Raw genomic sequence first — 16,863 nt, 5'->3', positions numbered from 1 at the left:
GGTTGACATGTTTGGCTCGGGAAGGTCGTATTCTCTTCGGTCGTGATAAAGAAGTCTGATACATTTGTTTCAGACTTCTTAACTCCGCTAAAATGTCCAACAGTACCGTGACCGTTTGATTTTCACCCTCTTGTTTCTTTGCTGCTACTTCTTCTTGCTGTTGTTTTTTTTTTTCCTCTTCTTCTTGTTGCTGTTGCTGTAGGAGAAAAGCCTGTTCCGCTTCCTTTTGTCGTTGTATAAATTTCTCCAATTCTTCTTTCTGTCTCTGTCTAAAATTCTCCACTTGCGGTAATGAAGAAGGTAACGAAGGTTCCGGAACAAATTCTTGCGAGGAGAGAAAATCCACAAAATCCCAATTCACCTCTTCTGAAAGTAAGTCCGGGTTCCCTTGGGCGGTCTCCCCTGCTGGTGCACCCCACTGGATCGTTTTCTGAGTTTCCGTCATGTTGAATCACTGTCGCATAGATTGACTGCACACAAGCGCTAGCGAATCTATATTGACTACGTGACGTCACAGACTGCTCTCTTCGGATTGGATGCGAGCTGACTGAATTCTGTAACGCGTGTTCGGATTGGTAAATGAACTCAATCCGTTTCAATCCTTTCCGCCCCTATAAATAAGCGCCGTTCACTGCATTGATTCACCTATTCTAAGAACCTCAACATGTGGACAGACGTTGAATCTTCAACCCTTGTGTCAACGATGATGTTCAGGACGGACATGCTCATGTATGTCCGATCCAAGTGGACCGTTGTCAACAGGACCGACACGAGCCTATGGATACGTAGAATTTACGTGGAGAGGCAAGGATGCCTGAAAAGAGTTTTAGTTTATGGACCTACCATTCGACGAAGCCTAAGAAGAAGAAGAAGATGTTGCAGATGCCCTTTATGTTAAGGGCATATTAACATAAACCCAAAGGCCCTTTTCAGGGCCAGCCATATTTCTCGAAAAGAGATAGTCTTTGAATTGCCTACCCCTTTTTTTAAAAAAAATTTTTTAAAAAAAATCCCATGTTAAATTCCCCTTGTACGTAAAATGACCCACAATTTATTCCCATGTTAATTCCCCTTGTACGTAAAGTGGTACACGATTTTTCGCCATGTTAAATTTCCATTGTACGTAAAGTGGCCCAGGGGTCTCTGTAATGTTATTTTGCATTGTACGTAAGGTGGCCCTATTCACTACTCACAAATTTAAATTTAACACTTTTAATAAACCTGCAAATAATTAGATGTAAGTACATTTAGAGGAACCACATTATTTATGAATATTGCGAGCTACATGCTTTCAAATTTGCACATTGTTTAATTTGGTTTTAAAACAGTGTCAGATATAATTGTTTTTCATATTTTGATGGCCTCTTCACATGGATTGTGATGAACTTTTCATTGACTATAAAAGTATCTTATTGTGTGTGTGTGTGTGTGTGTGTGTGTGTGTGTGTGTGTGTGTGTGTTGGGTAAGGTAGAGGAGGGAGACAGAGATCACTTACTGTAAATCTTGCATGTATGTTGATATAGTTATTGTACTAAGTACATGGACACCTGAGATTTTGTAACCTTCTCAAGTTTTATAAAATAATTTAAGAAGGTTTTTGTCTTCATCATCTTCAAGGTATTTATACACATGGTAGAAGATTTGGAAGGCATATTCCACACTGATGCAGAAGTAATCATTAATACACAAAATGAGTTCCTCAAATGTATACTTGTTTGCTTTAGATTTATATAAAGGTGTCAATATGCACTTGAATACAGTCTTAAAATCAGCACCTTGTTTTCTGTACCACATATTAATTGACAATACTTACTATTAATCCAGTTTATGATTTATTTCAAAACATTTCACATTAGTAACACTTTGTATTAATAGTGGCCATGTCTTTTACTATCATTAAGATGTTTACTCATGGTTGTAAAATCATATAAGAAAGATATCTGAAATAACAAATGTATGTATAGTTCATGAAAATCAAAGCACGTAGGACACGCACACAAATGAAAACTTTCAATGACTTTTAAGAACCGCTGAAAAATCGGCCATGTAATTTCTCGAGAAAGAGCGCAGAAATTTGGAATTCCAAGTTGAATACAGTTTCTCCAGAAATGACGTATTCCAAGTTGTCCCAAAACAGGATACATGCTACGTTCAGATGTAAGATGACTGAAAATCTAATAATCGTTAATATTACTGCATAAACAACACAATTGTAATGTATTCTTTATAGGAGAAAAGTGTGAACGTATTTGTTTAAATGGCTACTGCAAGTACTGATGTTTCTTTTAAAGACGGACATGGATGTCCGATCTGCTTGGACGGGTTCACCTCGCCCCGTCAGCTGCCGTGCCTACATTCATTTTGTGAACACTGCCTTCAGAATTATCTCACAACAAAGGCTAGTAGTACCGATAAAACATTGGAGGAGTTTGTGTGTCCTGTATGTAGAGCTGTAACCAGGCCTGCAAATAAAGAAAAACCGGTTGAAGAATGGGCTTCTTTATTCCCCGACAGTCCATTTCCGTTAGTGGGGAAATTTAAAGTTGAACGGTTTTGCGAAGTGTGCTTGAATTCATCAGATACCTCTATAAACCTTGCTAAGAAATTCTGTGTTGTATGTGAAGAGTTCATGTGTGATAACTGTACCGTATGTCATCAAAATATGAAGATGAGTAAAAGTCATCAAATAATTACCACAGAAGATTTGGAAAATAATCCAGAAAACCGCGTACGATTTAGAGAGGAATTTGGATGCCTGGAACATGATGATGAAGATATTAGGTTTTACTGTAGGAACCACAATACTGCATGCTGCGGAACCTGTTCTTTTCTTCACCATAAAGCTTGTGAGGATGTCCTTGAGTTGAAACATAATCTAAATGGTCTACTGAAGGAGATGAACCCACAGAAAATAAAGGAACAAATGCAGAAATTAGAAGATCATCTCAAGAATTTTATGGAGATGAATGAAGTAAATTTACACATTGTAGAGTCAAATATTAACAATATTTCTTTAGAAATTGGAGATATCAGAAAGAAACTGAATGCTGTGCTGGATGATATTGAGAAGATGGTGACACTTGAGGGAAATATAATTTACAAGGAGTGGTTAATCAGAAAACAAGAACAAAATCACCAATGTCAGTCATTAGTAAGTGCCATTAGAAACTCTCACACACTTTTAGAGATGGTTAGCCAGTTTGGGTCGGATACACAAAAGTTTCTGGTGACCAGCAAGATGGCAAAACAATTTAATTGTTACAGTGATCTGATTCAAGAAAAGTTTGAAAGAGTGGGTAACATCAGAATAAGACTTGAACTGAATAGCAACATGAAAGCAATACTTTCCCATGATCCAAGAGCTTTGGTGAAAATAGCATGTCAAGAGGAGGCTAAAGATTTGAAATGCACAAGTCTTATGATGTCTCTTCAAACACAAACTGTGGAGCTGTCTAGAGTTAATGACATTCACAATCCAAGTGGCAAGATACCTGCCTACCTAAGTATTGTCCAGTTACCAGAGGGATGTATACTTCTTGCAGACTGGAATAACAGCGCATGCTGCCTGTATGATTCGACATACAATTTAATCACAAGTCACACATTGCTTGGAAATCCTTATGACATGTGTCTGATAGAAGACAAGGAAGTTGCTATAACAGTGCCTCGCATGAAAACTGTCCAATTTCTATCCATCAGAGACCACTCCATTTGTGCCATAGGGACAGTAATATCGAAACATGAATGTAGAGCTGTTGCTGCTGTCAGTAATGAGGAAATCCTTGTCTCTGGCTTCTGTGGTGATAAAGGGAGTATTAATAAATGTTACTGGAGCCTTATCAATAGAAATGGAAATGTTAAACTTCACCATGAATTTGATTGTCAAGTGAGAAATCATGTTTATGCTGTTCTAGATATGTTCAAGTCTCATGTCTACATATCTGTTGGTGGTGACAATGCAGTCTACTGTTTTGGTCTAACAGATGGTAAGCAGCATTTCATCTACTTATCCAGTAACCTCAGATGTCCTCTTAGTGTAGCAGTGGACAGAGAGGACAATGTCTATGTTGTGGGATTCAGCACTAACAACATTCATAAACTATCTTCTGATGGTGTTACACTTCAGGTCATTACTTCTGGAGTTCCAGAAAGACCAAGAGGAATTTCCTTCAATCAAACCAGGGACCATTTCTGTATCACTAATGAAGGTCCAATGAGACTTAAACTTCACCACTTTGTGCACAAATAATACACTTCCTGAAAGACATAGAAGATTGTGGGAAATATTTGATGAAAAGAAATCCATAAACACAGCATCAACATAATTATGATTGTAACAGTTTAGGTATAGTTGGAAAGTTTGTTTTATTACTCATTTGTGAAAGATAAAATGACCAAATTATGACCATTAAATTTGATATAATCCCCATTATTCTGAAATTATTGCTTCAGCAGCAGTTAATTATCAGTCCAGCCAAACATTCAAAACTCCCCCACAAAAATGTTTTATCAAACATAGGTTACATAAGGAATGTTTCTAATCAAGTGACACATTATTTTAAAGACATGCCATGTACTTTTATAGCATGTAATAATGGATAGATGATTGTATAGAATGCTTTTATGGACTATTACATTGAAACAAATGCCAGTATTGCTTTTTATGTTTTCAAATATAATTCTTTTGTTAGCTGAGATGCATAAGTAGATTAATGGAGATGTCAGTAATTGTATATACTGATGTTTGATGTATGGATGAAGATATGAATAATTGTATTTACTGATGTTTGTATGTATTGGTGGAGATATGAATAATTGTATTTACTGATGTTCATATGTATTAATGGAGATGTGAATAATTGTATATACTGATGTTTGTATGTATTGATGGAGATATGAATAATTGTATTTACTGATGTTCATATGTATTAATGGAGATGTGAATAATTGTATATACTGATGTTTGTATGTATTGATGGAGATATGAATAACTGTATTTAGTAATGTTTGTATGTATTGATGGAGATATGAATAATTGTATTTACTGATGTTCATATGTATTAATGGAGATGTGAATAATTGTATATACTGATGTTTGCATGTATTGATGGAGATATGAATAATTGTATTTACTGATGTTCATATATATTAATGGAGATGTGAATAATTGTATATAATGATGTTTGTATGTATTGATGGAGATATGAATAATTGTATTTACTGATGTTCATATGTATTAATGGAGATGTGAATAATTGTATATACTGATGTTTGTATGTATTGATGAAGATATGAATAATTGTATTTACTGATGTTTGTATGTATTGATGGAGATATGAATAATTGTATTTACTGATGTTCATATGTATTAATGGAGATGTGAATAATTGTATATTACTGATGTTTGTATGTATTGATGGAGATATGAATAATTGTATTTACTGATGTTCATATGTATTAATGGAGATGTGAATAATTGTATATACTGATGTTTGTATGTATTGATGGAGATATGAATAACTGTATTTAGTAATGTTTGTATGTATTGATGGAGATATGAATAATTGTATTTACTGATGTTCATATGTATTAATGGAGATGTGAATAATTGTATATACTGATGTTTGTATGTATTGATGGAGATATGAATAATTGTATTTACTGATGTCCATTTGTATTAATGGAGATGTGAATAATTGTATATAATGATGTTTGTATGTATTGATGGAGATATGAATAATTGTATTTACTGATGTTCATATGTATTAATGGAGATGTGAATAATTGTATATAATGATGTTTGTATGTATTGATGGAGATATGAATAATTGTATTTACTGATTTTCATTTGTATTAATGGAGATGTGAATAATTGTATATAATGATGTTCATATTGATGTTCACAATGACTATGTATAAATCTTAAACTTTTTGTCCAATCTCAAACTGATTTCAGTCTACTAATCAGAGAGTATGTATGTATGTACGTATGCATGCATGCATGCATGCATATATGCATGCATATATGTATAACTGAAGGAATAGACCAATGGTATTGAATGCAGTTCAACTGTACTTGTCAGATAAAACACACACACACAGACACACACACACAGACACACACACATATATATATATATATATATATATATATATATATATATATATATATATATATATATATGCATTCCCTCTTTCTGATATCTAAAATGAGTATGCTCACAATATTTATAACCTTATAGTAGCATGGAAAGGGATTTATCTGCATTATGCTGTTGCAGATTTACTAGATGATAATCCACAAGGCTGACTTTTTCTTACAAACTGTATAATTTAACTTTTCTTGTTTTCTTTGTCTTTATTTACCTTTTCAAATATATTTACAACAATGTAAAATAATATTACATAGGAATTAATTATAACAAAATAGAATTATGAATGAAAAGTATCTCTGTTCCACTCAGTACCTGCAAGATTGTTTTTAATTCACCAATTAGATCATACATTGTCTTCCTAAACAGCTAGAAGAAGAATAAATAAGGATTTTATTATTTTCTTAACATGTGTCATCACCCTTATGTGAACTACAGAATGTTTCCATTTTAAGTTATTTGCGCTCATTCATTATTTTATTGATAGGGTCATGATATAGCTGGTGTATACTACCAGTACATATTTAGATGTGTATGTTCCATTATTTGTAACGACACTGAGCATGATGATGATGCTATAAAGATCACAGGGGTCATAAACCCCATCAATCTTCGTGTATCTTTTGTATCATTTCATGCATACTATTTGTAATCATTGTTTAAACTCTTTGCTTTTGTGTTCTTCATTCCAGTTTTTCACATGTAACAATGAAAAAATGTAGGCCCAAAAAATAACATTTCTGTTTAGCATCCCTGTTTCTCATCACCTACCCTAGCACTCTTTTCCCTGCATATATATATATATATATATATATATATATATATATATATATATATATATATATATATATAATGTTTGAGGAAAGAAAAACAAACTGCCTACCCTAATTTTAAAATACAATAAAATTTGATTTTGTTTGACTTTAAATGAATAAAGAAGCACATTATTGCTGTACCAAGTTAGATCGACTTCCTATGTATGCAACTGCTTGCTATGAAATGGAGGTGAAAAGAAAATGTGCTGATCCGTCCTTTTGCCTATATTAAAAGTGTTTGTCATGAACAGTACCCAATGATGCTGCATTGCAACTTGTTGGTTCAGAGTTGGTTCTGCATCCTAAAGACTTCCTACTGGCTGCAAATCAGGGTTATACAAAGTCATAGCATCAATCTACTCAGATGCGTCTGCTGACAGGCTCTATTTCCACCCCATATAAAAAGCGTTCCCAACAAAGCCTCTCGTATCGAGTCCATTTGCATGAAGAGTCATGGCCAGTATGATCTTTAAAAACTTAATGTTTACTTTTTCATTTGTAGTCTTTTGAACATATTATTAGCTCTTGCATGCTGAAGATACGGGAGTTAACTGCCTGTCCCACTATAACATGACACCTGAATGAATCTTGTCTGGGTGGCTATCGAACATATGACCCATTGATTACGAGTCCGATGCTCTACCAAATGAGCCACTGTGGTTCCCTAATAATTAAGTAGAACAGCTTGCCAAGGAGGGATCAATCAGGACATAATTGTAGTTAGAGTTCTGCATAAAATCTTCATGTATACTATGATGATATAAATGACATATTACAGAGTTTATTAAGAACATGCTTATAAGAAACTAGGGTAGTGATTGGAAATACACATGCCTGCATATATTCATATATACATACATGCACACTTATGGATATATTAATATTTAAGACATTTTTGTGAGAGTTAAATTTCTTAGAATAAGTGCTTTCATAGTTTATGTTCTGATGAATGTAGTTCCTAATGTAGTGATGTAGTTTGTCACATGACCCTATAGTATACATTTATTTACTAAACTGTATTTTACCTCGAGTTACATCTGTGTGGGTTCGAGTCTCAGAGTCAGCCAATGTGGGTATGTGAGAATGCTTGCCATCAGCATCTTGTGGGTCGGTGCTTCTTTCCAGGGGTTTTCCTGGGTTCTTCATTCACCACTTATACATGTATAGCCTATCTTGTGCTGAAATGTGGCACTAAACCCTACAACAACAACAACAACAACAGCCACCCCAAGTTACAAAATGTAGTTCACCTGAGTTTGTAAGAGAATAAGGTAAAGTCCAGAATAAGGCCTAGGGACTATCAGGGTTCTGACTAAAAATGAACATTCCTGTGTTATAGTTGGCCCATTTTGCTCTTGCAAATGAAAGTACTTTAGTTGTATGTAGGGTGTACCACCAGTAGTGACTCGCATCACAACTTATTTCAACAATCAGTAGTTAAGAAACTGTTTTTCTCATCTTTCTTTAGATAGAGTAAAAAGTCTAAATCACAGTTACACGCCATGCATACATACATACATACATAGATACATACAAATGTACAAACATACACACATGTTTTACAATGACATATGCAACATAATGCACATTTTCTTTTGTAATTTCTCTTGTTAGCGAGGGTCTTGGATGCATCCCATAGTATATTACATGCATCTCCAAAAGGAAAAACATATTTGTCTGAAAAAGTAAAAGCAACATCTTTTTAAAAGATGAAACCATGTTTATTTGGTCAAAGTAAAAAGAAAACATGTATTAAGTACACAAATTTTTAGCAACAGTGGCATGAATTCTGAAATATTTTATCAACTATAGGTGAATAGATGCAAGATAAAAACAGAGATTTGTATATTGACAAATAAATGTAAGAAATGAAAAGTATAGTCCATCAACAAATTAATGTAAATTTTATCCTATATCACACAACATATTTACAGAGCATTTTATTTTGTATATTGTAAACTGTATTACTGTATAAAAAAAGATCCAATTGCATTCATTTACTGAAAGGAAAAGATGGTATTCATTTTAATATTTTGACTAAGGTAATATAAATCTAATAATATAGACAATCATTTTTAATTTAAATAAATGAAAGCTATAATAAACATTTAATGCGATTGAAAACTCCACTGCAATAAAAATTATTTTATACACATCTGGTTAGTTAAGTTTTTTTTCTTCCCTTCTAAATATATATTGAATTTTTGATGCGTGCTTCTAAACAAGAGGGAGTGGTATGTACATATGCACTAGCTAAGTAAGTTTTTTAAAAATCTGATTTATGTTGGCATAAAATATGTCAGTCTACCATAACAACTATGTCTGCAAGCATTTCTCTGATAACCAAAGTAAGTGCTGATCATGTTTTATAACTGACTTGTGGAAGTATTTGCTGCATTGTTGCACCGATTTAAAACCTGGCCTCCACTGTATCGTCATGTTAATTATATCTTTTGAACAAAATAAAGACGATGAAATTAAAGATAAAAGGCATGCAAATCCTACATACTTAAAATCTAGTGGTCCCGGACATATGTCAGGTGAACTCACTTCAGTTGATCAATCAAACACTTATTAGAAATGTTATTTTGTATGTAACATAATTAAACTACCTTAAATTAACTCACTCATTCACAACTGTGATCAAAGACAGCTAGGCAACCAAGCAAAATAAATACTGTGTAAAATAAAGAGCCTGATTTCATAGATAAGGACCACTGTGGGCAAGCAAGTTTCAGAGAATTCCTGACATCAATACTGCACTAATTGGTCACATAGAGTACTTCAAATTGGTTAAAAAGGGCTCACACTTTTGGATAGCTTTAATAAATTAAAAGAAAAGAATGTGGCTCATTTGACTAGACATGTCTATACATTTATTAAGCTCATTCATTTGTTGTATCATTGGGTCATTTTTGCTACAAAGTGATGATCAAATTGCAGGAGAGTAGCAATTACAAACTTCTCCTCATGGATGTACATGTATGTTGGTAGACAGATAGTGGAAACAGAACCTGACCTTTTATAATTGTTCTGGTGATACTGATAACAGCAAAGGGAGGTAATCATAAGATTAAAGCTAATTGTGTGTGATCAAAATTTAGTAAGCAAATATTATAACATGTTGGAACATTGATATTACATTGGATGACAATGTTAAACGTACTGTGACACACATGAAATAATGTAATGATACCTGGCTTTTTAAACAGATCATTCCTGATCCCAGAAAGCAATGTATATTTTCATTCATTCATACCTGGTACACTCCCATTCACTTATAATTGACTTTAATAACTGCAGACATTTACAAAATATACATTAATAGAAAGGAATGTAACAGGAAAAATGTTGCCAAGATGAAAATTTAGTTCAAATAAAGACCTGTTTCAACTGATTAACTTCCAATAAACACATACCACAAAACAAAACTGATGACATTAAATCTGTTCATCAAGGTCAATCCCTTATGTACCTGGATCAAGATCAATATCTGGATGTGGTTCAGGTTGGCGCTTCAACCAATATGTCTGATCATTGATCCTAAAATAATGCCATGCAAACTGAGTCTTGTATCAAGAAAAACAAGGGAAACTAATGGTCTGTTGATACACAATGAAAACACGACTATGACAGGAAAACTAGTCAAATTCAACAAACCTTTAGAAGGACACTAATTAATTTATGAGCTATAGAACCAGCCTACATGTGGTTATATACTAAACACTGTGTTTACAAGAGTTAAGGTTGCTGACTGGCTTAAAATAATTACCATAAAAAAATGGACACAATTTTTCAGAAGTCTAGATAGGGGTAAACTGTATGCACTAATATGTTTCAGCAGTATTTAAAAGTACTAAAGTTGCTGATAGGCTGAAAGTAAATACTGGAGAAAATGCACATAATATTTCAGAAGCCTAAGATATGGGTAAATTGTATACATTAACAGATTTCAGCATAAAACCATTGCCATTGTATCACAGTCACATCATACTGTATGAATGGATGTAAATCTGGAGATCTTCATACTGCTTACCTACATGGGACTTTTTCTCAGGGCTAGATTTTTATACTGGGTACCTACATGGGACTTTTTCACAGGGCTAGAGTTTTATACTGGGTACCTACATGGGACTTTATCTCAGGGCTTCATTTTTATACTGGGTACCTACATGGGACTTTTTCACAGGGCTAGAGTTTTTTATACTGGGTAACTACATCACATGGGACTTTTTCTCAAAACCCAACTATGCAGCATATTATTTTGATCATTTAGAAGATTCTTCCTGGACACATCATTCTTAGGTTATAAGTGATTGGCTATTCTTACCATGGAAGTATAATAAATTGGCCATAGATTAATATAACTGTTGATTGGAATTGAATTTTATGTCTCTAATCTGAGTGCTAATTAACCCTATGAGATGTGAAAATACTTTTCTGTTCTTAAAATCAATAAAATACAGGACTTATATGTTTACCTTCAACTGGTAAAGGCAGAGCAATTTTGATTAGGTTAGGACAATTAAAATATCTGTAGGGAAGACTGACCCACACTTAAAACAACTTACATTTTTTTATACAGATGTTTGATATCATGTCTTTGAAGAAATCAAGTTTAAGGGACAAAGAAAACCAGTATATAATAAACAATTTACTGTACTTGAATTTTTTATACCATGCCTTGATGAAATTAAGTTAAAGTTACAAACAAATTGGTGTATAAGTCAAAACAAAAACTGTAACAGGAAGCTATATGAATGTTCATTTTACCCAACTAATAAACCATCATCAAGCAAGGAGCTTGCAAAAAGTATAGTTACAACAATTTAATATTTGCTCATTGTATACATTAGGCATAACCATGATATCAGACATATTTTCTATTTATTGATTTTCCAATTATTCACCCTTGTTTCCAACAAATACACGTGTATCCCTGATACATGTTTTACTTTATACTCCAAGAAACAGAAAGAGGAGTGCTTTACATGGTATTATTCCACCTTGGATCAAATATTAAACTCATGCAATTCATCAAATATCAAACCCTTGCAATTCATCAAATATCAAACCCTTGCAATCCATCAAATATCAAACCCTTGCAATCCATCAAATATCAAACCCTTGCAATTCATCAAATATCAAACCCTTGCAATTCATCAAATATCAAACCCTTGCAATTCATCAAATATCAAACCCTTGCAATCCATCAAATATCAAACCCTTGCAATCCATCAAATATCAAACCCTTGCAATCCATCAAATATCAAACCCTTGCAATCCATGAAAGAGATTAACCGACTCTTCTTCTGGTGCTTCGTTACGCCAACAATCACTGATCAAAGTTGGCAGGGATATGGGATTACAACTGTATGAAAAGAATAAATCAGCTTCTTACTAACTTTGACGTTGAGATAGTTAACTTACAAGACATAAAACATGCTTTGCACTTTGCTGGTACATGAATACTGACAGCAGCATCTTTTTCTAGTACAGAGGCAAATTTTATTGGTAAAACTGGCATATGGGAGCGCTCATCAATTAATATGTACTTTAGAGAGAGTGACGTATGTAAGGTGAAGTAGTTTGCATTTAAAACATGCACAATGGAGAGAATGTTGGCATAACTATATGCTACAGTAATGTAATGTGAATGATATTTCTTTGGATATTGTACTTTTGGAAATTTTACATGATTTAAGCACACTGCTAACTGAAATGACTGCTCCCTTGTGTCAAAAAATCAGCCTGAATTAGTCTAAAGTACACTATACATTGCAGCTATTAAAACAGGGAAAATGAATTTTGCCAGACTAGACAATACCAGCTGCTGAAAGTGCAAGGAATGAATTACCAAATATATAAAATGTAAAAAAAGTTATTGGCTCATTTTTATACAATTGACCTCTGAAGATCAGGAAGTGAAAATGACCAAGTAGAGCTAACACTTTTTTGAAAGGTTCACATTTTAAGTACAGCCAAGCTGTATACTCTATCACCCATAGTACACCCATCAATCATACATCAAAATAAAGGGAATTAAAGGTTCTTTTAATTATACCTAAGATATAGAAGGTCGTTTTTAAATAACCAGTATAACCAGTGAGGAAAGACGGGGAAATTCTTTTTCTTTAAAATCTTAACCCTATGGAAAATGCGAAACTGTATAGCACCACCTATACCAGTGTAAAGGAACCTCTGTAATTTGCTTCATGACCATATGCATACAAGTTATCTTTATCTTTCATTGGTTAAAAATTTAGTGGCAGATGTAGTGTGGTATATTGTCTCTTTACACTACCATTAATAACTTAGTGTAACAGATCGAAGAACCAGACTATATGAAATGTGATGACATTTACATTCAGATATTTGATGAAATAATGAAATACATATATTTTACATTAGAAAATATTATTACATGAAACATTATTACCTAATGGAACTTACTTAACAACAACTCCAAAACAATTAACTGACCTTCTTCAAAACCCAAGGGCCAGTGGCAAAATCAACCCTAGCAAAAATATTGCTGAAGAGTGATTATGACAATAATCCAAAACTGACAGTATTTTCCTCTCTCTCTGGAAAACTAACTGATTTATTTATCAACAAAATCTAAGGCAGGTTTGTAAACATTTGCAAGGTTAATATGAAATGTTTATGTTTACATATGTAAATGTGACTGTCTTACATAGGTGCAATAAGTGAATCTATAAAGTCTAATTTACAGTGGGGCTACTATTTAGAAAGCCAGTGAACTAAAATGTTGATTCTTTCCTGTGAACAAGATGCTGTCAACATATGCATTGCTATTTTTAAGACTTCTCCCACTAGTGGCTATTACAATTCATAACTGTGGGGTTGTTTATGATTTGTCTCAAGTATATCTGCTCCTGTGGACTTAAATTATGTCTGATGTAATGCTATGTTGAATCTATGGGACTTTTTGTTGAAATATGAATAATTTTCATTACAACAAGGTTGCAGAGCTAGACACATACATACAATACATTATGGTAACTACTTATTTCCCAAATCAGTAAGTTATATCCAAATATATTACTTTGTTCTGATGCAAATACTGTACTTCTAACTTTGCGTTACAAGAAGCAGTTACCTCCCCTGCACTGGATCTTTCATAAAATCAAGACAAAGAAGGTTAGTATAATGAGGATAATGCATAATAATTACTTATACACGTGACAAGAAATAGAAAATAATAACAGATGGTCCTGACGATACAACTAAATAGCAGTTGGTCTTTAATAGTGCTAAGGATATTATTTCAGATGCACAAATTTGATGCCACATACACCTCCCACATCTAAAAATAAAAAATAATTAAAGTACTTCAATTAGGTTAAAAGGGTCCATATGTTTGAAATTGAAATAAAGATTTTGTTTACACGGTTAATTTTAATATTCACTTTCTGTGTGCTTTTTATTTTTGGTGGAAAAAAGTGCTTTTATTTGAATTTATGTCTGTTTCGAAGTTAACGACAATTGAGAGCATTCGTGTTGCTGTTCGCTTGCTTACTAATTTGACCAATACATATTTGTACTGAACCATTTCAGTCTGCACGATACCTAATCAATGTATTCATGACGTCTATTGTTCAGTTCTTGCACGTTATTACGTCTGCTTTTAGCTATTAACCTTTCTTTCTTTTCTCGCTACGAATACAAGTTCACTTCCCGTTATGCGGTCTGCCTCGGTAACGTTCGAATTATGCATACGCGGAAGGAAACAAGACTAACCTAATGCATGTACTCATAGCAACGGCGGTAAACACTGTATTTGCTACAAAAAGCGAAAAACAAAGAAATTTTAGTTAAACTGTGATGTAATTTTAAGTTAGTGATATGTAAAAATGTCGACTTAGTAATTTACTTTTTTAAATTGAATCTTTGTGGAAATTTCTTAAAGCTACTTTAGTGATAGTAGTATAGTTCGTACTTGTTGGAAGATGCTATAGCGATCGTCGCCTTGATGTTGCTGCTCACGGTCACGTGCTGGTCCTGGCCTGGTTTAATTAATATTTGAAGACTAACTACTACCTGCGGCGTTGGCGAAATATATATATATATATATATATATATATATATATATATATATATATATATATATACACACACACGTGTGTGTGTGTGTGTGTGTGTGTGTGTCCTTTTGTAAGTATCATTCAGTCTAACAGGAAGAGATAGTAAAGAAGACGTAGGTAGGATGCACATAATAGTGTATAATCCATATCTCACAATGACATCAACATTCTGTTCTCATCGATCCCATCGTTACTTGATGGTGTATATATGTCAGTGGCGTAATTCCGTACCCAGGCTGTCTGCTCATTATTATCCTTATCAGATATTTTGATGGAATTTCAGCCAGCTCAACTCTTACCGTCCAGCTGGCAGGTTTTTAGTTCAAAGGTCGAGGTCATTGGCAGAGAAGGGCATATAAGCATATAATGTACTGCATCGTTGTCATGTTACCTAAAGACTAAAGTTTGTGTAAAATCTCACTCAAAGAATACCTCCTCAAAGATCAAAGTTGTAGATTTGAGGAGGTATTCTACAGGCATTTACTGATTGACACTTATATGTGGATGTGGAGTTCAACCAATGTGATACTGATATTGGTGTTTTTGAGTATATATACTTTAGAATTTTTATGAACTTCTTTTGCATGAGGCTATACAACTATGGAATTATTGATCCATGAAAGAGAAGGCTATGGTTTTATTTTTATTAAATAACATTCCATAAGTTCAATATGATACGCACTGTGGTATCAAAGAACTGTTAACATCCAAATTCTTTGCAAAGAGGCTACGAATATGAAGAGTATTTCACTTTCTTGAAACTTTATAGAAAGTTAGAAATGACACATACTAGATCATACATTATTCATTTACCGTCTGTCTTGCATGAGCTTGGGAAACGAAATAATCATATTTTCCATAACAACCATATAAAAAATATATTTTCATATAAAATCAGCCATATTTGGTCATACTTTCCATTAATATTTTTGGCAAGATTTGTTTTTGATGACTTGTGTAACAACCATTCAAAATCTACAGTAACAGGTAGCAAATATAATTTTCATGTCTCCCAAAAAATGCATTCCCCAAATTTTTTAAATCAAGGAATTGGAGAAAATATTAACACGATGTGATACATAAAAGGTATGTGTCTCTTGATCTTGGTGGCAGCCAGGTGGGAACATAATTTTGGACGTCTCCAAAACCGCTTCATTTAATGTTTTCAACTTTCAGGAAATATCCATTGTGACATGTTCGAGTCAATGTTGTGTAACATAGCCTCCATAGCAACAATATTTTTCATTGCATCAATCAGATGGGACATATACTTTGACATTTTTAAAACAACTGTGACAATTCAACTCAGATTTTATAAATTAAGAAAGAAAAATACTGTTTACAATATCTACAATATCTTCGGAAGCCTAGAAAATGTTTGCCAGGTTAAATGTAACAAGATGCAAAATGTCTTGAACCTAGTCAAACCTGCTGATTGATATTATATTTGACTTCGAGTTGAATGTGAAACTAATTAGAAATACAATGCCTACTTGGGTCTTTTGAACTTATTTTTGTTTTCTTTTTTAAAGTACGTTTTATAATTCCTGATACAATTCACTTCATATATTAAAAGGAGGCAACCCTTTAATAATAGCCAATTTCAAAATATTTTCTTTTTATATTAATAAGTTGCTGGTATATGGAATTTACTTTGTCTACCATTTTGTGCCCATCTATCTGTCTTCCTTGTCCATGTCGTGACTTGTATAATGCTGCCCATACTAGCATAAAATCTGCACTATGGATGAAAGTGAAATGAACATGTTTTGTATGTCACAATGATC

General features: G+C 33.3%; 1 protein-coding gene across 1 annotated transcript; it reads left to right on the top strand.

Annotated features, from left to right (window-relative positions):
* The first annotated feature begins 1,910 nt into the window (after nucleotides 1-1,910).
* LOC149783511 (uncharacterized) lies at nucleotides 1,911-6,085 on the top strand. The gene has a single exon (XM_089931752.1). The coding sequence runs from the start codon at nucleotides 2,259-2,261 to the stop codon at nucleotides 4,248-4,250; it is 1,992 nt and encodes a 663-aa protein (XP_089787878.1). The 5' UTR covers nucleotides 1,911-2,258; the 3' UTR covers nucleotides 4,251-6,085.
* The last annotated feature ends 10,778 nt before the right edge of the window (nucleotides 6,086-16,863 follow it).

The sequence above is a fragment of the Sinohyriopsis cumingii genome, chromosome 14 (genome assembly GCF_028554795.1).
Source record: "Sinohyriopsis cumingii isolate HCF-2022 chromosome 14, ASM2855479v2, whole genome shotgun sequence".
NCBI classification, from domain to species: domain Eukaryota; kingdom Metazoa; phylum Mollusca; class Bivalvia; order Unionida; family Unionidae; genus Sinohyriopsis; species Sinohyriopsis cumingii.
The sequence above is the reverse complement of the archived record's forward strand: the minus strand, read 5'-3'. Positions and strand labels throughout refer to the sequence as shown.

Bases quoted from the DNA above. Each gene is read 5' to 3' on its own strand.
- LOC149783511 (XM_089931752.1), top strand. From the start codon at position 2,259: ATGGCTACTGCAAGTACTGATGTTTCTTTTAAAGACGGACATGGATGT.